Below are 26,483 nucleotides of genomic sequence, written 5' to 3'. Positions count from 1 at the left end.
AGCTAATATCATCCTCAATGGGGAAAAATTGAAAACTTTCCCCCTAAGATCAGGAACAAGACAAGGATGTCCACTATCACCACTATTATTCAACATTGTGTTGGAGGTTCTAGCCAGAGCAATTAGACAAGAAAAAGAAATACAAGGCATCAAAATTGGAAAGGAAGAAGTAAAACTATCACTGTTTGCAGACGATATGATACTATACATCGAAAACCCGGAAAAATCCACAACAAAACTACTAGAGCTAATAAATGAGTACAGCAAAGTAGCAGGTTACAAGATCAACATTCAAAAATCTGTAGCATTTCTATACACTAGTAATGAACAAGCTGAGGGGGAAATCAAGAAACGAATCCCATTTACAATTGCAACTAAAAGAATAAAATACCTAGGAATAAATTTAACTAAAGAGACAAAAAACCTATATAAAGAAAACTACAAAAAACTGCTAAAAGAAATCACAGAAGACCTAAATAGATGGAAGGGCATACCGTGTTCATGGATTGGAAGACTAAATATAGTTAAGATGTCAATCCTACCTAAATTGATTTACAGATTCAATGCAATACCAATCAAAATCCCAACAACTTATTTTTCAGAAATAGAAAAACCAATAAGCAAATTTATCTGGAAGGGCAGGGTGCCCCGAATTGCTAAAAACATCTTGAGGAAAAAAAACGAAGCTGGAGGTCTCGCGCTGCCTGACTTTAAGGCATATTATGAAGCCACAGTGGTCAAAACAGCATGGTATTGGCATAAAGATAGATATATCGACCAATGGAATCGAATAGAGTGCTCAGATATAGACCCTCTCATCTATGGACATTTGATCTTTGATAAGGCAGTCAAGCCAACTCACCTGGGACAGAGCAGTCTCTTCAATAAATGGTGCCTAGAGAACTGGATATCCATATGCAAAAGAATGAAAGAAGACCCATCTCTCACACCCTATACAAAAGTTAACTCAAAATGGATCAAAGATCTAAACATTAGGTCTAAGACCATAAAACAGTTAGAGGAAAATGTTGGGAGATATCTTATGGATCTTACAACTGGAGGTGGTTTTATGGACCTTAAACCTAAAGCAAGAGCACTGAAGAAGGAAATAAATAAATGGGAACTCCTCAAAATTAAACACTTTTGTGCATCAAAGAACTTCATCAAGAAAGTAGAAAGACAGCCTTCACAATGGGAGACAATATTTGGAAATGATATATCAGATAAAGGTCTAGTATCCAGAATTTATAAAGAGATTGTTCATCTCAACAACAAAAAGACAGCCAACCCAATTACAAAATGGGAAAAAGACTTGAACAGACACCTCTCAGAAGAGGAAATACGGATGGCCAAGAGGCACATGAAGAGATGCTCAATGTCCCTGGCCATTAGAGAAATGCAAATCAAAACCACAATGAGATATCATCTCACACCCACCAGAATGGCCATTATCAACAAAACAGAAAATGACAAGTGCTGGAGAGGATGCGGAGAAAGAGGCACACTTATCCACTGTTGGTGGGAATGTCAAAGGGTGCAACCACTGTGGAAGGCAGTTTGGCGGTTCCTCAAAAAGCTGAATATAGAATTGCCATACGACCCAGCAATACCATTGCTAGGTATCTACTCAAAGGACTTAAGGGCAAAGACACAAACGGACATTTGCACACCAATGTTTATAGCAGCGTTATTTACAATTGCAAAGAGATGGAAACAGCCAAAATCTCCATCAACAGAAGAGTGGCTAAACAAACTGTGGTATATACATACGATGGAATATTATGCAGCTTTAAGACAAGATAAACTTATGAACCATGTAATAACATGGATGGACCTAGAGAATATTATGGTGAGTGAATCCAGCCAAAAACTAAAGGACAAATACTGTATGGTCCCACTGATGTGAACGGACATTCGAGAATAGACTTGAAATATGTCATTGGTAACAGAGTTCAGCAGGAGTTAGAAACAGGGTAAGACAATGGGTAATTGAAGCTGAAGGGATACAGACTGTGCAACAGGACTAGATACAAAAACTCAAAAATGGACAGCACAATAATACCTAATTGTAAAGTAATCATGTTAAAACACTGAATGAAGCTGCATCTGAGCTATAGGTTTTTGTTTTGTTTTGTTTTGTTTTGATTTTACTATTATTACTTTTATTTTTTTCTCTATATTAACATTCTATATCTTTTTCGGTTATGTTGCTAGTTCTTCTAAACCAATGCAAATGTACTAAGAAATGATGATCATGCATCTATGTGATGATGTTAAGAATTAATGATTGCATGTGTAGAATGGTATGATCTCTAAATGTTGGGTTAATTTCTTTTTTTCCGTTAATTAAAAAAAAAAAAAAAGAGAAGGGATAATTGGAGATGAAGGGATACAGACTGTACAACGGGACTGGATATAAAAACTCAGAAATGGACAGCACAATACTACCCAATTGTAATGCAATTATGTTAAAACACTGAATGAAGCTGCATGTGAGGTATAGGTTTTTTGTTTTTGTTTTTTTTGTTTTTTTTTCTTTCTATTATCGTTTTAATTCTTATTCTGTTGTCTTTTTATTTCTTTTTCTAAATCGATGCAAATGTACTAAGAAATGATGAATATGCAACTATGTGATGTTATTAAGAATTACTGATTGTACATGTAGATTGGAATGATTTCTAATTGTTTTGTTAATTCTTTTTTTAATTAATAAAAAAAAAGGGAAAAAAAAAAACACAAAGAAAAAAAAAAAAAAAAAAAAAAAAAAAAAGATCTGTACTTAAAGAATGTACTCAGAGACCTTCCACACAAGTAGCAAGGCATCACTGGGAGAATTTAGAATTTGGCATGATGTAGTCAAAGGGCACCATGCTTTTCAGCATTCAAATCCAAAAAGGCTAACTACAGTTCTCCTTAGATTTTCAGTGAAGATTTGGTAGATTTCTGTTGCAATCAGATCTCATACTTGGAAGGAGTTAGTAACAGCTCCCTATGATCAGTGCAGCAGAAAGGTTCAAAATTGTTTGGTGACATTTTTATAATCATCAGGCAAAAGGTTTGTGGTCCCTTAAGTCCCAGATACACCAAACTTAGGATAGATTTCTGTTTGTCAGTAGGCTCATTTGTTATTTGTTTAATTGGACAGTGCTTTTTATTCTCATAAAGGCCTGCCTGATAATAAAAAGTATAATTTCCACTAAATTACATTGCTTTCTTTCTTTTTTTTTATACTCAAGGGAAGGTGTTCCAACAACTTCCCTCATTAGTGTAGCTGTCACAAAGTAAGTATGTGTAACATATCTTTTAACTGGGTATGGAATAATCTTGAAAGGGTGATTGATAGGCAGTGAAATTTTACCCAAAGTGAACTTGTAATATGTATTTTTAAGCTTGGAATTTACATAACCTCTGTCTCTTTTGGTTGTCATAACAACATTTTTATATTGCTTTGTAGTTTACAGAGCTCTTTCATAGCTATCTCAATTAATTTAATTATTTAGAAACATGCCAGTTACTAGTAGAAGTCTTGAACTCTTATAGACATTTTTGTTGAAGGGCATGCTATTGGTGTTGAGGTTAGGTTTGTACTTAGCTAATACACGTATTGCTTTTGCTTGAAACATGGACTTATTGTAAAACAGAAAGGATTGATTATTCTTGTACTAAGTACTGATTCTTCTAACACTAACATGTATTGCATCTTTGGGTTAAAAAATTGTTGTTTTAGTCATTTATTAAATTTTTAGACTTTGACAGCTCTGATTAGGTTGTAAAACCAGTGTGACTAATTTATGATTTCAGAGCGTAGAGAATAGGTTGAAGCGGGTGTCCTCCCCTGTGGAGTTATGGTGTGAGCCTTTGATGCTTCCATTGGTTGCACGATCTGTGTTAACTGATTTGAGGATTATTAGTAGGGAACTTGTGGTGGAGTCTAGTGCAAGGGGGTCCTTAGTGTCAGCTTATTTAGGAATTGAAACGCGGGCTGAAAGTGAGAGAGGGAATCAGTGCTTACTTGAAAGAAATATGTGATATTGAGGAAATGATATTTTCTAATACAGGGATATTCAAATTAAACAGGACTCTGATACACAAACATGTAAAAATGATGAAAGATCCTCAGACAATTTTAAAAAGAGATAAGCTTTTTTATTTTTTTTAAATAACAGAACAGGAGTTTAATATACGCTGGCAGATTTTTTTTCCTTTCTTGTTTTAACACAGATATTCATAACATCTCTTTATTCATAATGCCTCTAAACTTGAAGCAACCCAAAATTTCACTGAGAGGAAAGCTGATAAACATTTTGTAACACACTTATGTACTGTCAAGGAACTCTGTGATAAAAGAAGATGGAACCATTGATCCACATGACAGCATTAACAAATTTCAAAACGTTAACTTGAGCTAAAGTTCCAGGCAAGAAAGAGTCCATACTGTTATTCATTTTTATGAGTTACAAGAAGTTGCCAAAATGATATTTGCTGATAGAAATCAGGACAGAGGATGGCTGACTATGGTGAGGATATGGGTATCGATTGAAGGTAGAGGAGTTATTTTCTGGATTAATGGAAATGAATGAGTCATATTTTGATAGGGTTGTTGGATACTGTTTGGTTTGCTAAAATTTGGTTTGTGGATCTATCAGTCCACAAATTTAGTTCTAAGGCCATGAAAATAGCTGAATTAAGGCATCAACAAGACGGTACCTAGACTCTGAAGAAAGGCTGCCACAATATGGAACACTTTTGTCAGTTTAGAAGACATGTGGCTGCGTCTGCTGCTCTTACTCCCAGTTTGTTGCTTTCAGCTTCTGATTCCAGGGATTTTCTCTCTCTAAGCATCTGTGAGGTCCTTTCTTAGCTTCTCTGGGGCATGATATTTTTCTGATCATTGAAGAAATCATCTGATTTTATAATGGAAGTCAATAAATAAAATACTATATGTGATGCTAAATTTTGCTGAAATTAACCAGAGAACTGCAATGCCCACCAGGAGTTTTCTTAAATCCAAGTAAATATTTGGGCTCATGAAATGGTCACTTTGTGGCCTGAATATCTTGTAGCAATTGGATAGGTGTAGCTTGCAGCTGCCCATAAAGGACATGCAGTTTCAAGAGTTAGTGCACTAAAGGAAGTCCAAAAAGCATGGCATTCCAATTAGGTTTTATAGTTGATGGACAGTTATCCCACTCCATCGGCAGTTGACAAGTCAGGACTCTTTTTTTTTCACTTTTGGCTTAAAATGACAGAAATTTATTGTCTCACAGTTCTGGAGCAGGGTCATTTTAACTATGAGCTATGTTGTCTAAGTAACATTCAGACTTTTATCCTGTAACCTGGGGAAACAGAGCTGGAATTTAACCCAAGGTCAGGTTCTCATGCAGTAGGGGAGAAAATTTCATTTATTCCCATGAATAAAGCAAAACCACTGCCCTTAAGGAGCATGTGATCTACTTGTGCAGATAATACCTACTCCTGATGTCCCTGGAAAGAATTGTACAACCAGAAATCTGACCTCAGACATGACAACTGCAATGCATGATCCTGGATTGGGTCCTGGATTGGAGGGAAAGAAGAAAACAGCTAAAGAAGACATATTTTGGGACAATTGGAGGGAACTTTGAATATAGGCTGTTTATTAGATAACAATGTATCAATATGGAACTATTGTATTTTGCTGAGATACGATGATGATCTTTTCTATGTGAATAGGTATATAAATGCATCCTTTTAAATTTAAATTAAACAAATGAGAAACTAGCTAGCAAGTTGGGATGAATAAGGAGAAGAAACTTTGTGCTGGTTAGGTAGCTGCTCCTTTTGGAAGTGCAAAATGCATGGAAAAACCTTTGATTCAGAGGAAGACAAGAACTGAGCCTTTTTTACAACCCCAAATCAGATTCAGGTAGAAATAAAAAGGAACGAAGACCAGAAAGATGAAGAAAATGAGAAATAATCCCCTATCAGCAAATGAAAGATTTCAATGTAACCACAAGGCAGTGCTCAGAGAAAGAAGTGCTAAAGGAGAAAGCAAGGAGTTCTCCTTGCTTTCATTTGAACGGTCACAGCATGATTAAGAAAGCTTTGCTTGTCCACAATGTGTTAGCCTGGAGGGTCCTGGTGTTTGATGACTGAAATTGTTTGGTGTGAGGCCAATAGTCCTGAATCCCGAGGTTCAGGCTTCTCCCAGCATTTACTCTAGATTTGGGAGAGGAGAACTCCTTGCTTTCTCCTTTAGCACTTCTTTCTCTGAGCACTGCCTTGTGGTTACATTGAAATCTTTCATTTGCTGATAGGGGATTATTTCTCATTTTCTTCATCTTTCTGGTCTTCGTTCCTTTTTATTTCTTGACCATCATTTTCGTGAGTCTCTGGTGGGAGAAATGAAAGCCCTGTGATGAGCCTGCCATCTTAAGCTGGATAGATCTTCATCTTCATAGCTTGGCAGAAGGTACTTGAAAACAATGGTCATTTGAACTGCCTGACAGATGCTTGCTCTCTTTTATCTCTTTATGTGTTGGATTTTTTTTTCTCTTAAGCATTTTTTAGAAAAAAAGCTTTGCTGATAAGTGTTTGGGAGCCCCATTTATAATATATGAGGAGAACTCCAGATCTGAATATTTGAGGGATGGGAGTTGAAAAGGAAAGTTGGTAGCTAAAATTTATTCATGTTTTTCTCAAAAATTGCTTATGAGCTTATGCTGTTTTCTTACTTAATATTTTTTTTTCTTTCTAGGATAATTGCAAAGGTTCTGGAGGACAACAAACTGCCAAGGGCAATTTGTTTCTTGACTTGTGGTGGAGCAGATATTGGGTAAGTAAAAAGGCTGAGCATAAATTCAGTTGAAGGATCCAGGTTGATCAGCTAAAATCACCTTTGCTAGAGTAACAAAACCCCATACAGCTGAGGAGATGAGAATGGTCCTTTGGACTCACTGATATTATGGACCTCTTTGGTCTCTGTTTTTATGAATGCATGCCATCTGTTGGAAGATAGGTAGAGATTATCTTTTTACTTGCCCAGAGCTACTGTTTGTAAGGTAATTTTATATCCTAAAATAATAAACTGCTGTAATGATAGGTAGTGCATGACTTCCTGATACTTGATTTACAAAGGTATTTACTTATAAATTGAAGCTGTGGATTTGATTTGTAAGTAAGTAAATTTAACTGAGAACTTTGCATATTGTCTGAGTTTTTCAGCTGATCATAAAAGGAAATCCTGGGAACACAGGTTCAATTTTTGTCACTTGAGATAATTTGCATACCATAATATCCATGTTTTTAAAGTATGCAATTTAATATATTCATGGGGTTGTGCAACCATTACCACTGACTTAATTCCAGAACTCTTTTTTAAAATCTTTTTAAAATTTTATTTTTTATTTATGATACATAACCACATACAAACACAAACATTTTTGTCATATGATCATTCCATTCTTGTTATATAATCAATAACTCACACTATCATCACATAGTTGTATATTCATCATCATGATAATTTCTTAGAGCATCTGCATCAATTCAGAAAAAGCAATAAAAAGAAAACAGAAAAAAATTCATACATACCATACCTCTTACCACTCGCCTTCACCAGTCACCAGCATTTCAATCTACTAAATTTATTTTAACATTTGTTCCTCCTATTATTTATTTATTTTTAATCCATATTAAAATGGATTTTTTATTTGTCCATCGATAAGGTAGATTAAAGGAGCATCAGACACAAGGCTCTCATAACCACACAGTCACACTGTGACAGCCATATCATCATACAATTATCTTTAAGAAACATGGCCACTGGAGCACAGCTCCATGTTTTCAGGCAGTTCCTGCCAGCCTTTCCATTACACCTTAACTAAACAGGTGATATCTATCTAATGCATAAGAATAACCTCCAGGGTAACCTCTCAACTCTGTTTGGAATCTCTCAGCCACTGGCAATTTATTTTGCCTCATTTCACTCTTACCCCTTTTGGTCGAGAAGATTTTCTCAATCCCTTGATGCTGAGTCTCAGCTCATTCTAGGATTTCTGCCCCATGTTGCCAGGAAAGTCCACACCCCTGGGAGTCATGTCCCATGTAGAGAGGGAGAGGACAGTGGGTTTGCTTGCTGTGTTGGCTGAGAAAGAGAGGCCACATCTGAGCAACAGAAGAGGTTCTCTTGGGGGTGACTCTTAGGCTTAATTTTAAGTAGGCTTAGCCTATCCTTTCCAGGATTAAGTTTCATATGAACAAACCCCAAGATTAGAGGCTCAGCATATTGCTTTGGCTGTCACCACTGCCTGTGAGAATATCAAGAATTCTCCACTGGGGGAAGTTGAATTTTCCACCTTTCTCACCATTCCCTCTAGGGAACTCTGCAAATACTTCCCTATTCACTGTTCAAATTGCTCTGGGATTTATCTGGGCATCACTCTGGACAAACCTATAAAATCTCATGCCCTATGCATGGTTCCAAGTACTATGGTATTCGATTAAGCTGTCCACATAGGTTATATTAGAAAATGCACTAGTCGAAATGTAAACTTTGTACCAAATAAACATTTTTTGCTTGTCTCACACATATGATAAAGTTTTAAAATATTAATTACCATCTATTTTCAACACTTTGCATTATTGACATTCCTTTGTACTTCCTCATGAAGAAACATTTTTAATTTGCACATTTAGCCACTATCATTATACACTCTAAGTATTCCTAGATTATACCATCTCAGGTTTCATTGCCTATCTTTCCTTCTGATTTCATTTGTACCCCCAGGCCTCCACCCTCTATCATTTTCACATACAGCTTCATTCAGTGTTCTAACATTATTGTATTACAGTTAGGTAGTATTGTGCTATCCATTTCTGAATTTTTACAGTCAGTCCTGTTGCACAATCAGTATTCCTTTAGCTTCAATTACCCAGTATCTACCCTATTTCTATCTCCTGATGGTCGCTGTTACCAATTGAAATTTTCCAAGTTCATTTGCTAATGTTAGTTCATATCAGTGAGACCATACCGTATTTGTCCTTTTGTTTCTAGCTAATCTCACTCAGCATAATGTCTTTAAGGTCCATCCATGTTGTTATCTGCTTCATGACTTTATTCTGTCTTACAGCTGCATAATATTCCATTGTATGTATATACCACAGCTTGTTTAGTCACTTATCTGTTGATGGACATTTTGGTTGTTTCCATTTCTTGGCAATTGTAAATAATGCTGCTATAAACATTGGTGTACAAATGTCCATTTGTGTTCTTGCCCTCATACCTAGCAATGCTATTGCCAGATCATATGGCAATTCTATACTTAGCTTCCTGAAGAACCACCAAACTGCCTTCTACAGTGGTTGTACCATTTAACATTCCCACCAACAGTGGATAAGTGTGCCTCTTTCTCAACATCTTCTCCAGCACTTGTTGTTTTCTGTTTTATTGATAATGGCCATTCTGGTGGGTGTGAGATGATACCTCATTGCAGTTTTTATTTGCATTTCCCTAATAGCCAGGGAAGTTGAGCATCTTTTCATGTGTCTTTGGCCATTTGTATTTTCTCTTCTGAGAAGTGTCTGTTCAAGTCTTTTGCCCATTTTGTAATTGGATTGTCTGTCTTTTTGTTGTTGAGCTGAACAATCTCTTTATATATTTTTATACATATATTCTGATATATCATTTCCAAATATTGTCTCCCATTGTGTAGGCTGTCTGTAGGCTGTTTTTTTACTTTCTTGATGAAGATCTTTGATGCACAAAAGTGTTTAATTTTGAGGAGTTCCCATTTCTTTCTTTCTTTCTTCAATGCTCATGTTTTGGGTGTAAGGTCTAGGAAACTGCCCCCTGTTATAAGATTGATAAGATATTTCCCTGCATTTTCTTCTAAAAGTTTTATGGTTTTAGCTCTAATGTTTAGGTCTTTGATCCATTTTAAGTTAATTTTTGTATAGGGTGTGAGATATGGATCCTCTTTCATTCTTTTGCATGTGGATATCCAGTTCTCTAGGCACCATTTATTGAAGAGACTGTTCTGTCCCAGGTGGGTTGGCTTTACAGCCAACAATTTATCAAGGTTCAATTGTCCATAGATGAGAGGGTCTATATCTTAACACTCTATTCAATTCCATTGGTCGGTATATCTATCTTTATGCCTGTTTTGACCACTGTACCTTCATAATATGCCTTAAAGTCAGGTAACATGAGGCCTCCAACTTCATTTTTCTTTGTCAGGATATTTTTAGCTATTTGGGGCATCCTGCCTCGCCAGATAAATTTGGTCATTGGTTTTTCTTTTTCTGAAAAGTAAATTTTGGGGATTTTAATTGGTGTTGCATTGAATCTGTAGAATTGACATCTTAACTATATTTAGTCTTCCAATCCATGAACATGGTATGCCCTTCCATGTATTTAGGACTTCTGTGATTTCTTTGAACAATTTGTTGTAGTTTTCTTTTGTATCTTTACTTAAATTTATTCCTAAATATTTTGTTATTTTGGTTGAAATTGTAAAGGGAGTTTTTTCTTGATTTCCCCCTCAGATTGTTCATTACTAAGTGTATAGAAGCACTACAGATTTTTTTTATTAATTAAAAAAAAATTAACTAACACAGCATTTAGAAATCATTCCATTCTACATATGCAATCAGTAATTCTTCATATCATCACATAGATGTATGATCATCATTTCTTAGTACATATGCATCGATTTACAAAAAGAAATAGCAGGACAACAGAAAAAGAAATAAAATGATAATATAGAGAAAAAATAAAAATAAAAATAAAAAATACAAAAATATATAAGAAAAAAATAAAATAAATAAAAATAAAAAAACTATAGCTCAGATGCAGCTTCATTCAGTGTTTTAACATAATTACATTACAATTAGGTAGTATTGTGCTGTCCATTTTTTTTTTATAGAAATCATACCATTCTACATATGCAATCAGTAATTCTTAACATCATCACATAGATGCATGATCATTGTTTCTTAGTACATTTGCATTGGTTTAGAAGAACTAGCAATATAACCGAAAAAGATATATGATGTTAATATAGAGAAAAAAAATAAAAGTAATAGTAGTAAGAACAAAACAAAACAAAACAAAACAAAACAAAAACCTATAGCTCGGATTCAGCTTCATTCAGTGTTTTAACATGATTACTTTACAATTAGGTATTATTGTGCTGTCCATTTTTGAGTTTTTGTATCTAGTCCTATTGCACAGTCTGTATCCCATCAGCTCCAATTACCCATTATCTTACCCTGTTTCTAACTCCTGCTGAACTCTGTTACCAATGACATATTCCAAGTTTATTCTCGAGTGTCGATTCACATCATTGGGACCATACAGTATTTGTCTTTTAGGTTTTGGCTCGACTCACTCAGCATAATGTTCTCTAGGTCCATCCATGTTATTACAGGCTTCATAAGTTTATCCTGCCTGAAAGCTGCATAATATTCCATCGTATGTATATACCACAGTTTGTTTAGCCACTCATCTGTTGATGGACATTTTGGCTGTTTCCATCTCTTTGCAATTGTAAATAACGCTGCTATAAACATTGGTGTGCAAATGTCCGTTTGAGTTTTTGCCCTTAAGTCCTTTGGGTAGATTCCCAGCAATGGTATTGCTGGGTCGTATGGCAATTCTATATTCAGCTATTTGAGGAACCGCCAAACTGCCTTCCACAGTGGTTGCACCATTTGACATTCCCACCAACAGTGGATAAGTGTGCCTCTTTCACCGCATCCTCTCCAGCACTTGTCATTTCCTGTTTTGTTGATAATGGCCATTCTGGTGGGTGTGAGATGATATCTCATTGTGGTTTTGATTTGCATTTCTCTAATGGCCAGGGACATTGAGCATCTCTTCATGTGCCTTTTGGCCATTTGTATTTCCTCTTCTGAGAGGTGTCTGTTCAAGTCTTTTCCCCATTTTGTAATTGGGTTGGCTGTCTTTTTGTTGTTGAGATGAACAATCTCTTTATAAATTCTGGATACTAGACCTTTATCTGATATATCATTTCCAAATATTGTCTCCCATTGTGAAGGCTGTCTTTCTACTTTCTTGATGAAGTTCTTTGATGCACAAAAGTGTTTAATTTTGAGGAGTTCCCATTTATTTATTTCCTTCTTCAGTGCTCTTGCTTTAGGTTTAAGGTCCATAAAACTGCCTCCAATTATAAGATTCATAAGATATCTCCCTACATTTTCCTCTAACTGTTTTATGGTCTTAGACCTAATGTTTAGCTCTTTGATCCATTTTGAGATAACTTTTGTATAGGGTGTGAGATATGGTCTTCTTTCATTCTTTTGCATATGGATATCCAGTTCTCTAGGCACCATTTATTGAAGAGACTGTTCTGTCCCAGGTGAGTTGGCTTGACTGCCTTATCAAAGATCAAATGTCCATAGATGAGAGGGTCTATATCTGAGCACTCTATTTGATTTCATTGGTCGATATATCTATCTTTATGCCAATACCATGCTGTTTTGACCACTGTGGCTTCATAATATGCCTTAAAGTCAGGCAGTGCAGGACCTCCAGCTTCGTTTTTTTCCTCAAGATGTTTTTAGCAATTCGGGGCACCCTGCCCTTCCAGATAAATTTTCTTATTGGTTTTTCTATTTCTGAAAAATAAGTTGTTGGGATTTTGATTGGTATTGCATTAAATCTGTAAATCAATTTAGGTAGGATTGACATCTTAACTATATTTAGTCTTCCAATCCATGAACACGGTATGCCCTTCCATCTGTTTAGGTCTTCTGTGATTTCTTTTAACAGTTTTTTGTAGTTTTCTTTATATAGGTTTTTTGTCTCTTTAGTTAAATTTATTCCTAGGTATTTTATTCTTTTAGTTGCAATTGTAAATAGGATTCATTTCTTGAATTCCCCCTCTGCTTGTTCATTGCTAGTGTATAGAAATGCTACAGATTTTTGAATGTTGATCTTGTAACCTGCTACTTTGCTGTACTCATTTATTAGCTCTAGTAGTTTTGTTGTGGATTTTTCCGGGTTTTCGACGTATAGTATCATATCGTCTGCAAACAGTGATAGTTTTACTTCTTCCTTTCCAATTTTGATGCCTTGTATTTCTTTTTCTTGTCTAATTGCTCTGGCTAGAACCTCCAACACAATGTTGAATAATAGTGGTGATAGTGGACATCCTTGTCTTGTTCCTGATCTTAGGGGGAAAGTTTTCAGTTTTTCCCCATTGAGGATGATATTAGCTGTGGGTTTTTCATACATTCCCTCTATCATTTTAAGGAAGTTCCCTTGTATTCCTATCCTTTGAAGTGTTTTCAACAGGAAAGGATATTGAATCTTGTCAAATGCCTTCTCTGCATCAATTGAGATGATCATGTGATTTTTCTGCTTTGATTTGTTGATATGGTGTATTACATTAATTGAATTTCTTATGTTGAACCATCCTTGCATACCTGGGATGAATCCTACTTGGTCATGATGTATAATTCTTTTAATGTGTTGTTGCATACGATTTGCTAGAATTTTATTGAGGATTTTTGCATCTATATTCATTAGAGAGATTGGCCTGTAGTTTTCTTTTTTTGTAATATCTTTGCCTGGTTTTGGTATGAGGGTGATGTTGGCTTCATAGAATGAATTAGGTAGTTTTCCCTCCGCTTCGATTTTTTTGAAGAGTTTGAGGAGAGTTGGTACTAATTCTTTCTGGAATGTTTGATAGAATTCAGATGTGAAGCCGTCTGGTCCTGGACTTTTCTTTTTAGAATGCTTTTGAATGACTAATTCAATTTCTTTACTTGTGATTGGTTTGTGGAGGTCATCTATGTCTTCTTGAGTCAAAGTTGATTGTTCATGTCTTCCCAGGAACCCGTCCATTTCCTCTAAATTGTTGTATTTATTAGCGTAAAGTTGTTCATAGTATCCTGTTATTACCTCCTTTATTTCTGTGAGGTCAGTAGTTATGTCTCCTCTTCCATTTCTGATCTTATTTATTTGCATCTTCTCTCTTTTTCTTTTTGTCAATCTTGCTAAGGGCCCATCAATCTTATTGATTTTCTCATAGAACCAACTTCTGGTCTTATTGATTTTCTCTATTGTTTTCATGTTTTCAATTTCATTTATTTCTGCTCTAATCTTTGTCATTTCTTTCCTTTTGCTTGCTTTGGGATTAGTTTGCTGTTCTTTCTCCAGTTCTTCCAAATGGATAGTTAATTCCTGCAGTTTTGCCTTTTCTTCTTTTCTGATATAGGCATTTAGGGCAATAAATTTCCCTCTTAGCACGGCCTTTGATGCATCCCATAAGTTTTGATATGTTGTGTTTTCATTTTCATTCGCCTCGAGGTATTTGCTAATTTCTCTAGCAATTTCTTCTTTGACCCACTCGTTGTTTAGGAGTGTGTTGTTGAGCCTCCACGTATTTGTGAATTTTCTGGCACTCCGCCTATTATTGATTTCCAACTTCATTCCTTTGTGATCCGAGAAAGTTTGTGTATGATTTCAATCTTTTTAAATTTGTTAAGACTTGCTTTGTGATCCAGCATATGGTCTATCTTTTAGAATGATCCATGAGCACTTGAGAAAAAGGTGTATCCTGCTGTTGTGGGATGTAATGTCCTATAAATGTCTGTTAAGTCTAGCTCATTTATAGTAATATTCAGATTCTCTATTTCTTTATTGATCCTCTGTCTAGATGTTCTGTCCATTGCTGAGAGTGGTGAATTGAAGTCTGCAACTATTATGGTATATGAGTCTATTTCCCTTTTCAGTGTTTGCAGTGTATTCCTCATGTATTTTGGGGCATTCTGGTTTGGTGCATAAATATTTATGATTGTTATGTCTTCTTGTTTAATTGTTCCTTTTATTAGTAGATAGTGTCCTTCTTTGTCTCTTTTAACTGTTTTACATTTGAAGTCCAATTTGTTGGATATTAGTATAGCCACTCCTGCTCTTTTCTGGTTGTTATTTGCATGAAATATCTTTCCCCAACCTTTCACTTTCAACCTATGTTTATCTTTGGTTCTAAGATGTGTTTCCTGTAGACAGCATATAGAAGGATCCTGTTTTTTAATCCATTCTGCCAATCTATGTCTTTTGATTGGGGAATTCAGTCCATTGACATTTAGTGTTATTACTGTTTGGATAATATTTTCCTCTAACATTTTGCCTTTTGTATTATATATATCATATCTGATTTTCCTTCTTTCTACACTCTTCTCCATACCTCTCTCTTCTGTCTTTTTGAATCTGACTCTAGTGCTCCCTTTAGTATTTCTTGCAGAGCTGGTCTCTTGGTCACAAATTCTCTCAGTGACTTTTTTTCTGAGAATGTTTTAATTTCTCCCTCATTTTTGAAGGATAATTTTGCTGGATATAGGAGTCTTGGTTGGCAGTTTTTCTGTTTTAGTAATTTAAATATATCATCCCACTGTCTTCTAGCTTCCATGGTTTCTGCTGAGAAATCTACACATAGTCTTATTGGGTTTCCCTTGTATGTGATGGATTGTTTTTCTCTTGCTGCTTTCAAGATCCTCTCTTTCTCTTTGACCTCTGACATTCTAACTAGTAAGTGTCTTGGAGAACGCCTATTTGGGTCTAATCTCTTTAGGGTGCACTGCACTTCTTGGGTCTGTAATTTTATGTCTTTCATAAAAGTTGGGAAATTTTCAGTGATAATTTCTTCCATTAGTTTTTCTCCTTCTTTCCCCTTCTCTTCTCCTTCTGGGACACCCACAACACGTATATTTGTGCAGTTCATATTGTCCTTGAGTTCCCTGATACCCTGTTCAAGTTTTTCCATTCTTTTCCCGATAGTTTCTGTTTCTTTTTGGAATTCAGATGTTCCATCCTCCAAATCACTAATTCTATCTTCTGTCTCTTTAAATCTATCATTGTAGGTATCCATTGTTTTTTCCATCTTTTCTACTTTATCCTTCACTTCCATATGTTCTGTGATTTGTTTTTTCAGTGTTTCTATTTCTTCTTTATGTTCAGCCCATGTCCTCTTCATGTCCTCCCTCAATTTATTGATTTCATTTTTGAAGAGGTTTTCCATTTCTGTTAGTATATTCAGCATTAGTTATCTCAGCTCTTGTATCTCATTTGAACTATTGGTTTTTTCCTTTGACTGGGCCATATTCTCAGTCTTCTGAGCGTGGACAGTTATCTTCTGCTGCTGGCGTCTGGGCATTTAGTCAGATTTCCCTGGGTGTCGGACCCAACAAGGTTGTAAAATTTTCCTGTGAAATCTCTGGGTTCTGTTTTTCTTATCCTGCCCAGTAGGTGGCGCTCGTGGCACACGTTTGTCTCAAGTGTTTGGAATGGAACCCCCCGGTCACCGATCTCCGTGGCCTGGGGATTTCCGATCCAATTCTCTCCGTTGGTTCAGGTGCCGTGCGTGGTGGGGGCATCAGCTGCTGTGGCTTGAGGGGACCCTGTGGCTGGTCGCCGGGCACAGCGGGCCCGGGGAATTTGCCACCGGACCAGGAAGACGCCCGCAGGGGAGGGGCGTCGTTCACTGGCTGCTGCGGCCTGGAGAATTCCCCACCGGATCAGGAATCTTCCCGCGGGGGGGGGCACCGCGGCTTGGATAATCCTCTGATCCGAGACTCGTAGCCACGGACTCGAAGCCGAGACTTGAAGCCGCCCGCAAAAGAGGGGCGCCGGCCGCCTCGGCTTGGGAAACTTGCCTCTCCAAGACTCTCAGTCGACCCGGGAAGGAGGGAGGGAGTAGTTCCGACCACCCAGCTGCCGCTGCTCGGGAAATCACGCCTACAGATTTTTGAGTGTTGATCTTGAAACCTGCTACTTTATTGTATTCACTTATTAGCTCTAATAGTTTTGCTGTGGATTTTTCAGGGTTTTTGACATATAGTATCATATCATCTGCAAACAGTGAGAGTTTTACTTATTCCTTTCCAGTTTTGATGCCTTGTATTTTTTTTTCTTTTCTAATTGTTCTGGCTAGAATGTCCAACACAATGTTGAATAACAGTAGTGATAGTGGACATCCTTGTCTCGTTCCTGATCTTAGGGGGAAAGTTTTCAATTTTTCCCCATTGAGGATGATGTTAGCTGTGGGTTTTTCATACATTCCCTTTATTATGTTGAGGACATTCCCTTTTATTCCTATCCTTTGAAGTGTTTTCAACAAGAAAGGATGTTGAATTTTGTCAAATGCCTTTTCTGCATCAATCGAGATGATCATGTGGTTTTTCTGCTTTGATTTGTTGATATGGTGTATTATATTAATTGATTTTCTTGTGTTGAACCATCCTTGCATATCTGGGATTAATCCTACTTGGTCATAGTGTATAATTTTTTTAATGTGCTGCTGGATTCGATTTGTAAGAGTCTTGTTGAGAATTTTTGCATTTATATTCATTACAGAGATTGGTCTGTAGTTTTCTTTTCTTGTAATATCTTTGTCTGGCTTTGGTATGAGGGTGATGTTGACTCCATAGAATGAGTTAGCTTTCCCTCTTTTTCAATTTTTTTAAGAGTTTGGGCAGAATTAGTGCTAATTCTTTCTTGAATGTTTGGTAGAATTCACATGTGAAGTCACCTCGTGCTGTACTTTTCTTTTGGGGGAACTTCTTAATGACTGATTCAGTTTCTTTACTTGTGATTAGTTTGTTGAGATCGTCTGTCTCCTCTCGAGTCAAGGTTGGCTGTTCATGCCTTTCTAGGAAGTTGTCCATTTCATCTACATTGTCTATGTTATTAGCATAAAGTTGTTCATAGAATCCTCTCATTACTTCCTTTATTTCTGTGGGGTCAGTCATTATGTCTCCTCTTCCATTTCTGATTTAATTTGTTTGCATCCTCTCTCTCTTCTTTTTGTCAAACTCACTAAGGGTCCACCAATCTTATTGATTTTCTCATAGAACCAACTTCTGGTTTTATTGATTTTTCTTGACTATTTTCATGCTCTCAATTTCATTTATTTCTGCTGTAATCATTATTTCTTTCCTTTTGCATGCTTTGGGATTAATTTGCTGTTCTTTCTCTAGCTCTTCCAAGTGGACTGTTAATTCCTCAATTTTTGCCCTTTCTTCTTTTTTGATAAATGCATTTAGGGCAATAAATTTCCCTCTTAGCACTGCCTTTGTTGCATCCCATTAGCTTTGATATGTTGTGTTTTCATTTTCATTTGGCTTGAGATATTTACTGATTTCTCTTGTAATTTCTTCCTTGACCCACTGGTTGTTTAAGAGTGTGTTGTTGAGCCTCCATATATTTGTGAATTTTCTGGCACTCTGCCTACTACTTATTTCCAGCTTCATTCCTTCATGATCTGAGAAAGTGTTTTGTATGATTTCAGTTTTCTAAATTTATTGAGACCCGCTTTATGACCCAGCATATGGTCTATCCTTGAGAATGATCCATGAACACTTGATAAAAAGGTGTATCCTGCTTTGTGTATAATGTTCTATAAATGTCTGTTAAGTCTAGCTCATTTATTGTATTATTCAAATTCTCTGTTTCTTTATTGATCCTCTGTCTAGATGTTCTGTCCGTTGATGAGAGTGAGGAATTGAAGTCTCCAACTATTATGGCAGATATGTCAATTTCTCTTTTCAGTGTTTGCCTCATATATTTTGGAGCATTCTGGCTTGGTGCATAAATATTTATGATTGTTATATTTTCTTGTTGAATTGTTCGTTTTGTTAATACATAGTGTCTTTTTTAACTGTTTTAAAGTTGAAGTCTAATTTGTTGTATATTAGTATAGGTACTCCTGCTTTTTTCTGATTGTTTTTTTCATGGAATATCTTTTACCAACCTTTTGCTTTCAACCTGTGTTTATCCTTGAATCTAAGATGTGTTTCCTGTAAACAGCATATAGATGGGTCCTGTTTTAATCCATCCTGCCAGTCTGTGTCTTTTGATTGGGAAGTTTAATCCATTAACATTTAGTGTTATTACTGTACGGGCAGTACTTTCGTCTACCATTTTGCCTTTTGGATTTTATATGTCATATCTAATTTTTCTTCTTTTTACCTTTGCTCATAGTCTTCCTTTCTACACTCTTCTCCACAACTCTCTCCCCTGTCTTTTCATATCTGTCTGTAGTGCTCCCTTTAGTATTTCTTGCAGAGCCAGTCTCTTGGTCACAAGTTCTCTCAGTGAACTTTTGTCTGAAAATATTTTAATTTCCCCCTCATTTTTGAAGTACTGTTTTGCTGGATATAGAATTCTTGGTTGGCAGTTTTTCTCTTTTAGTAATTTAAATATATCACCCCACTGTCTTCTCACCTCTATGGTTTCTACTGAGAAATCTACACTTGGTCCTATTGGGCTTCCCTTGTATGTGATGGATTGTTTTTCTCTTACTGCTTTCAAGATTCTCTCTTTCTCTTTGACATCTGACATTCTGATTAGTAAGTGTCATGGAGTACGTCTATTAGGATCTGTTCTCTTTTGGGTATGCTGCACTTCTTATATATGTTATTTTAAGTCTTTCATAAGGGTTGGGAAATTTTCAGTGATAATTTCCTCCATTAGTTTTTCTCCTCCTTCTCCCTTCTCTTCCCCTTCTGCGATGCCCACAACATGTATATTCGTGCACTTCATGTTGCCATTCAATTCCCTGAGTCCCTGCTCATATTTTTCCATTCTTTTCCCTCTATTTTCTTTTGCTTGTTGGATTTCAGATGGCCCGTCCTCCAATTCACTAATCCTATCTTCTGCCTCTTGAAATCTGACATTGTAGGTTTCCATTGTTTTTTTCATCTTTTCTACCTTGCCTTTCATTCCCATAAGTTCTGTGATTTGCTTTTTCAGACTTTCGATCTTCTTTTTGTTCATTCCTTGCCTTCTTTATAGCCTCCCTCAATTCATTGATGTGATTTTTTATGAGGTTTTCCATGTCTGTTCGAACATTCTGAATTAATTGTTTCAACTCCTGTATGTCATTTGAATTGTTGGTTTGTTCCCTTGACTGGGCCATTTCTTCAATTTTCCTAGTATGATTTGTTATTTTTTGCTGGCATCTAGGCATTTAATTACCTTAATTAGCTTACTGTGCAGATTGTTTCTACTTTTTTTTCCCTAGGATATTCTTGCTGGATGACTTTGTTGTCTGTCTGTTCTTTGACATTCAGTTCAGCTTATTCTAGTCCTCTAGCTTAGGTTTTGTTTTATAGATCAGAAATTTTCAGTTCTTGTTTTTTGTTTGTTTGTTTGTTTCTTGCTCTGCCTGTATGGTGCCTTTCCCCCACCCCCTAGGAGGGTCTACTTAGGTATTAGATTTTCCCAGATCAAACTGTTTCAGGAGGAAAGAGTCACCTGCATCATTTTCTCTGAGGGTGAGACCCAGCAGGTTGAAAGTCTTTCCTATGAAGTCTCTGGACTCTCCGTTTTTCTTATCCTCCCCAGTATGTGGTGCTTTTCTGTCTGCGGGTCCTACCAGCATAAGGTGATGTGGTACCTTTAACTCCAACAGACTCTCCCTGCTGGGGCATGGTGGAGACAGAGGAGAAGGTGTAGGCTGGGTTTAATAATTTCCCTGTTCCAGACCCTGGGGTCTGAATTCCTTGAAGGAGGGATTCTACTTGAGTTGGGCCCCACCCCTTTCCTAGGGTAGGCACAGATTCCAGACAAACACTCAAACAAGTTCAATTCTTCCTATGCCTGGGACAGTGGAGCCCAAGAAACCTTGCTGCTGTATCCAAAGTATAATCAATCCATAGAAACACAGCAGCAAAAGAGAAAAAGAAAAATCATTTTCAGAGCAGGAGCCTGTTCCTCAGGTTTGCATATCAAGAGCTTAAGTTGGTATGTTGCTCTGTGTATCTCCAGGTCCTATGTGCCCCCTCCTTTGCTGCAGGACCCAGACCTTTTCAAATCCACAAAAACCTCTGTTTTTCTTCTTTACTCTTTTTCTGTTGCCCTGCCACCTTTTCACTGGGGCAAAAACCAGCGACCTCTGCTTTTACTCGAGGTTCAGCTGAGCTGGGGGCCTATTTTTAGTAGTCAGGATTTGTAAATTAATTTCACAATTGGCGTTTGGTTATGCTCAGCCCCTGCTGCTGGTAAAGTCTCTTTTCTTTGCCCTCTGGGAAGCAGCCTGTGGGGGAGGGGTGCAGACCTCTGTGTCTTGGGGAACTCACGGTTCAGGGGTTTCTTGCAGCCAGTCCAGCTGGTCCAGACTGGGGTACATTGTGATTCCAGTCACTGACGTGGCCTCAGAAGTTGTTCTGTACTGTTCCTGGCTATTTGCTACTTGCTCTGGAGGACTAACTAAATTCCACACCTTGCTAAGCTGCCATCTTGGCTTCCACTGTCCAGAACACTTTTGTCAGCCCTAAAAATACCCCATATCCTTTAGGAGTCACTTCCCCCATTCTTCCCTTCCCCCATCCTTTGGCATCGGTAATCTACTTTCTGTCTTGATGGATTTTGCTTACTCAGGATATTTGTGTCTGGCTTCTTTCACTAGCATACTGCCTCTTTTTTAAGCTGAAACTGACAGTAATTGTTCTGATGAAAATTGAAGTCATCATTACCAGCTTAAACCTTAATTGGGTGTGGTTTCATAGGAGTTGAAACTTATGATTCATTCTGGGGTGGGGGGTTGAGAGGATTTTTAAATATTAGTGTCCTTCAAACACTTTCACCATACCGCTGGGTTTACTAGGTACTCTCAGAAAGGTACAGCAATAAATTGGTCCATGTTTCCATGTGAATGAGAAAATATTGGAAAGTACAGCTCCTGCATACACAGTATATCGTGAAGTATAACCAAAATGTCATTTAAAGCATTGATATTCTATCTTTGACCTGCTGTATTCTTATATTTTGGCATCCAGTCCTTTGCATTGGCCTTGGAATAGCTCAAATAATTGTTTCAGTGGTACCCAGGAATGCAGTCAAAACCACCCAGAGTGCCCATGCCCATGTTTTCTGTGCTGAACCTGGGACACCTTCTTGGGTCGTTTCATCAGGCTGTCCCAGCCCTGCCTTACACACCCTGGAGATGGCCCTACCTGGCCCACACTGGGCCCTTTGAAGCCAAGCAGAGAGGATCAAATCAGTAGTATATGACCTGTGTTCCTTAGAAACAACTGGAAAGTCCTGGCACTGCCTTGTAAGTCACCTTCCATGAGGGATACCTTAGGAGGTTTCCCTATATTTTTTAATTCTTAAAGGAATTATTCAATAGGTTAGGAGCATGCAAAATAACTGGAATGCTCATTATTTATGAAAAACAAGGAGATGCTATGATTATGTTATCCAGTCACCCACTTAGTGTAGGGAGGACTTTCTTCCTTAACTGAGAAACTTCCTATCAGGTGATTTCCATTTACCAAGAACTCACAGAATGAGTTAGCCTCTATTGTTTTTCATGCAGGTCTTCCTTTGCACCCCTGGGGTGGACTGCCTTGCAGCTTTGACTGACTGCCCTTTCAAGAGGCCATGTTAGTGTTTCTTGCTAGGTACTTGCAGGTGCTGTCATTGCTGGGTTCCTCTAATGGGGTGACTGTGTCTTTTAACCCCCAACACAGCAATGGCCAAAGATGAGCACGTGAACCTGCTTTCCTTCACTGGGAGCACACAGGTGGGGAAACAGGTGGCCCTCATGGTGCAAGAGTGGTTCGGTGAGTGTTGGTTTTCTAATGAGGCTTTTAGTTCCTTGAGAAGTCTAGGTGTGGAATCTAGAAGTTGGAGTTTTTACTTCTTGTTCCTTTCAGTGGAGTTACCAGCCATGTTTTGGAATGTCCCAAGAGTGAAGTTAATAGCAGATTAATATTAAGGACATATTACATAATATGGAAAAGAATGGAATCTTTCCCTCCAAGTGAATATATTAGTATCTATCAAATACATATATTAAATTCAGTCAGACTTGTTTGGCAAATTAAAAAAGGAAAAATCACAGTTTAAACAGGACCAGTGAGTAAAGGCTCTAGAGTGAATGTGGAATAGAAGACTTAAATCTGCTCTTCTCTCATTCATATTTCATGTGTATATGTCTGAAAAGTGCTGTGTAGACATAGCTTTGTATACTGTACTTTTCAAAAATAATATTTTTGGCTGTTTAGAATATCTATTTAGAATTTAGACTGTAAATGAAACGCAAGATGAGTTTTAACTGGTTAATCTGCTGGCCATTTGCTATATAGGCATTGCTTTTAAAACCATTGGTGGGGAGTGCAAGAACAGTTCAGTGGTAGACTATTTGCCTGCCATGCAGGAGACCTGGGTTCAATTCCTGGCCCATGTACTTCCCCCAAAAAACAAAACAAACACGCAAACAAAAATTCAGCAAATGGTGCTGCAGTAATGGGATACTCACATGGAAAAAGAATGAAATGTGACCCCCGCCATACAGCATACAAAAAAAAAAACACCAAACCCATTAGAGCTAACAAATAATTCAGCAAAAGTGTATGATGCAAAATCACCACACAAAATTAATTGTATCTTTGCACACTGGCAATGAGCAATCTGAAAATGAAATTTAGAGAACAATTCCATTTAAGTATTGAATACATTTAATACAGTTAATAAAAGAAGTGCAGGTCTTGCATACAGAGTATTACAAAGCATCATTGAAATAACTTAAAGACCTAAATAAATGGAAAGACTTTGTCATGAATTACAAGATTTAATATTGTTAATAAGGTAATGGTTTTTAAATGATATCAAGATTTAATGCAATCCCTATCAAAACAGCTGCCATTTTTTCAGCAATTTACAAGCTGATCCTAAAATTCATATGGAAATGCCATGAACTCAGGATAGCCAAAACATTCTTGAAAAAGAGCATACTTACTCCAAAGCTATAATAAAGACAGTGTGGTACTGGTATAAAGATAAGACATATGAGCCAATTAAATAGAATTGAGAGTCCAGACATTAAACTTTTACATTTATGGCTAATTGTGCTTTTTGCTTGTTTTTTGTTTGTCTTTTTTTTTTTTTTTTTTTTTTTTTGCTGATTGGTTTTTGGTAAGGGTGCCAAGACATTTAAATGGGAGAAAGAATAATCTTTAAGCAAACAGTGCTAGGACAACTGGATACCCATTGCCAAAGAATAAAGTTGGATTTCTTCCTCACAACATACACAAAAATTTAACTCAAAATTAATAAGTCAAAGACTTAAATAAAAAACCTAAAATTATAAAACCCTAGAAGAAAATATAGCAGGAAATTTTTGTGACCTTCAGTTAGGCAATGGATTCTTAGATGTGACACCAAAATCACAAGCTACAAAAGAGAAATAGATGAACCAAACTTCATTAAAACTAAAACTCATGCTTTAAAGTCTACTATTAAGAAAATGAAAAGAAAACCTATAGAATGGGAGAAAAGAATTGTAGAGCATATCTAATAAGAGTCAAATTTCCAGAGTATACAAAGAACTGTTACAGTGCAACAATATAAAGATGAATAATCCAAGTAAAAATTGGGAAAGGTCTTCTTTTAGAGAAGTCATAGATCTATAGAAAAATCAAGCAGAAAATACAAAATTCACAAATACACCAACCACACGCACATAGGTTTTCCTATTATTAACACCTTGCATTAGTGGGGTACCTTTGTTACAATTGATAAACTGATATTATCATAATTATACTTTTAACTGTGGTCCATAGCTTACATTAGGGTTCACTGTTTGTGTTACAGAGTTCTGTGTGTGACTTAAAATTTTTTTTCTAGTACTATATATATACAATCCAAAATTTTCATTTTCAGCCACATTCACTTACCCCCCATCCACTACCAAAACTTTCCCATTGCCCCAAACAAATTTTCTTAATCATTAGCAATAATACCCCATTCCCAGTCCCCACCCCTGCCCCTGGTAACCTGTGTTCTACTTTCTGATTCTATGAATTTGTTTAGCTTGATTATTGCAAATTGGTGAAATCACACAATATTTGTCATGTTGTATGTGTTTTATTTCACTGAACATGCTGTCTTCAGTGTTCATCCATGTTGTCGCATGTGTCAGAACTTTGTTCCTTTTCATGGCTACATAATATTCCATTATACATATACACCACATTTTGCTTATTTGTCATCTGTTAATATATACTCAGGTTGCTTCCATCTTTTGGTAGTTGTGAATAATGCTGTTATGAACATCAGCATGCAAATATCTGTTTAAGTCTTTTAGGTATATGCCTAGAAGTGGCATTGCTGGGTTATATGGTAATTTCATACTTAATTTTCTGAGGAACTGCCAAACTGTCTTCCACAGTAGCTGCACCATTTTACATTCCTATCAATAGTGAATGAGTATTCTTATTTCTACATATTCTCTCCAACATTTATACCATTTTTTACATTGCCATCCTTCTGGGTGTGAAATGGTATCTCATTATGGTTTTATTAGTATTTCCCTAAAGGCTAATGATGTTGAACATCTTTTCATGTGTTTTTTGGCTATTTGTATATATTATATATGTATAGTATAGATCTAAGATTGTGTCTCTTTAATACCACATATTTCAGGGTATATATATATTTTAAGATTTAATACCAGATATTTCAGGGTATATATATATATATATTAAGATTTAATACCACATATTTCAGGGTATATATTGTTCTAGTTTGCTAGCTGCCGGAATGCAACACACCAGAGATGGATTGGCTTTTAATAAAAGGGGATTTATTTTGTTGGTTCTTCAGAGGAAAAGCAGCTAACTTTCCACTGAGGTTCTTTCTTACGTGGAAGGCACAGGATGGTCTCTGCTGGCCTTCTCTCCAGGACCCTGGGTTCCAACAACTTTCCCCGGAGTGATTTCTTTCTCCATCTCCAAGGGCCTGGGCTGAGCTGCAAGTGCTGAGATGAGGAATGCCAAGCTGCTAGGCTGTGCTATGTTGCGATCTCTCATTTAAGCACCAGCCAATTAAGTCAAACACCACTCATTGCAGCAGGCACGCCTCCTAGCCGACTGCAGATGTAATTGGCAACAGATGAGGTTCACGTACTGTTGGCTTATGTCCGCAGCAACAAGATTAGGTATGCTCACCTGGCCAAGTTGACAACTGAATCTAACTAACACATGTCCACCCCTTGTCAACTTGGCAACTTCAAGCATCACCTTAAACAGATGCAAAAATTCTGTTCTTGCTGTGGACCTGTGAATCTCAAAACAAGTTGTCTAGTGCCAAGATGCAAAGGAGGGTATTCACAGGATATAGATTGTCATTTCCATAGGGAGAAATTGGAAGGAAGATCTGCAGGCAAACACCATTGGATTTCCAAGTCTGAAAGTCATTTATCCTTTGGCTGTAGAAAGCGGCAGTCCCACCCCTTCCAAGGGCCTATGCAGTGGCCGGCCTCTTTCCAAATCAACCTCGGGGAACATCGAGGAGACCACCTCTGGGCTCCACTCTCTCCAGGCATCAGGGCCACCCCTGGGCTCTCTGCCATTTCTGGGGCGCACGCTCAACCCCTCCACATGGTGGCAGCCAGGCTCTCCCAGTCCCCCAAGGAGCGTGCTATGCCTTTTCCAAGGCCCGAGGCTGCACAACTATTCCACTGCAATGAGAG

General features: G+C 37.1%; 1 protein-coding gene across 1 annotated transcript in view; it reads left to right on the top strand.

Moving 5' to 3' along the window:
- Positions 1–26,483, top strand: part of LOC143672932 (alpha-aminoadipic semialdehyde dehydrogenase-like) — a 66,431-nt gene that overhangs the window by 26,815 nt on the left and 13,133 nt on the right. Inside the window, 4 exon segments of the mRNA XM_077147360.1 lie at positions 3,236–3,281; positions 6,737–6,814; positions 9,407–9,411; positions 22,480–22,576. Coding sequence (XP_077003475.1) covers positions 3,236–3,281; positions 6,737–6,814; positions 9,407–9,411; positions 22,480–22,576 — 226 coding nt within the window.

The sequence above is a fragment of the Tamandua tetradactyla genome, assembly GCF_023851605.1.
Source record: "Tamandua tetradactyla isolate mTamTet1 chromosome 22 unlocalized genomic scaffold, mTamTet1.pri SUPER_22_unloc_2, whole genome shotgun sequence".
Lineage (NCBI taxonomy): Eukaryota > Metazoa > Chordata > Mammalia > Pilosa > Myrmecophagidae > Tamandua > Tamandua tetradactyla.
The sequence above is the reverse complement of the archived record's forward strand: the minus strand, read 5'-3'. Positions and strand labels throughout refer to the sequence as shown.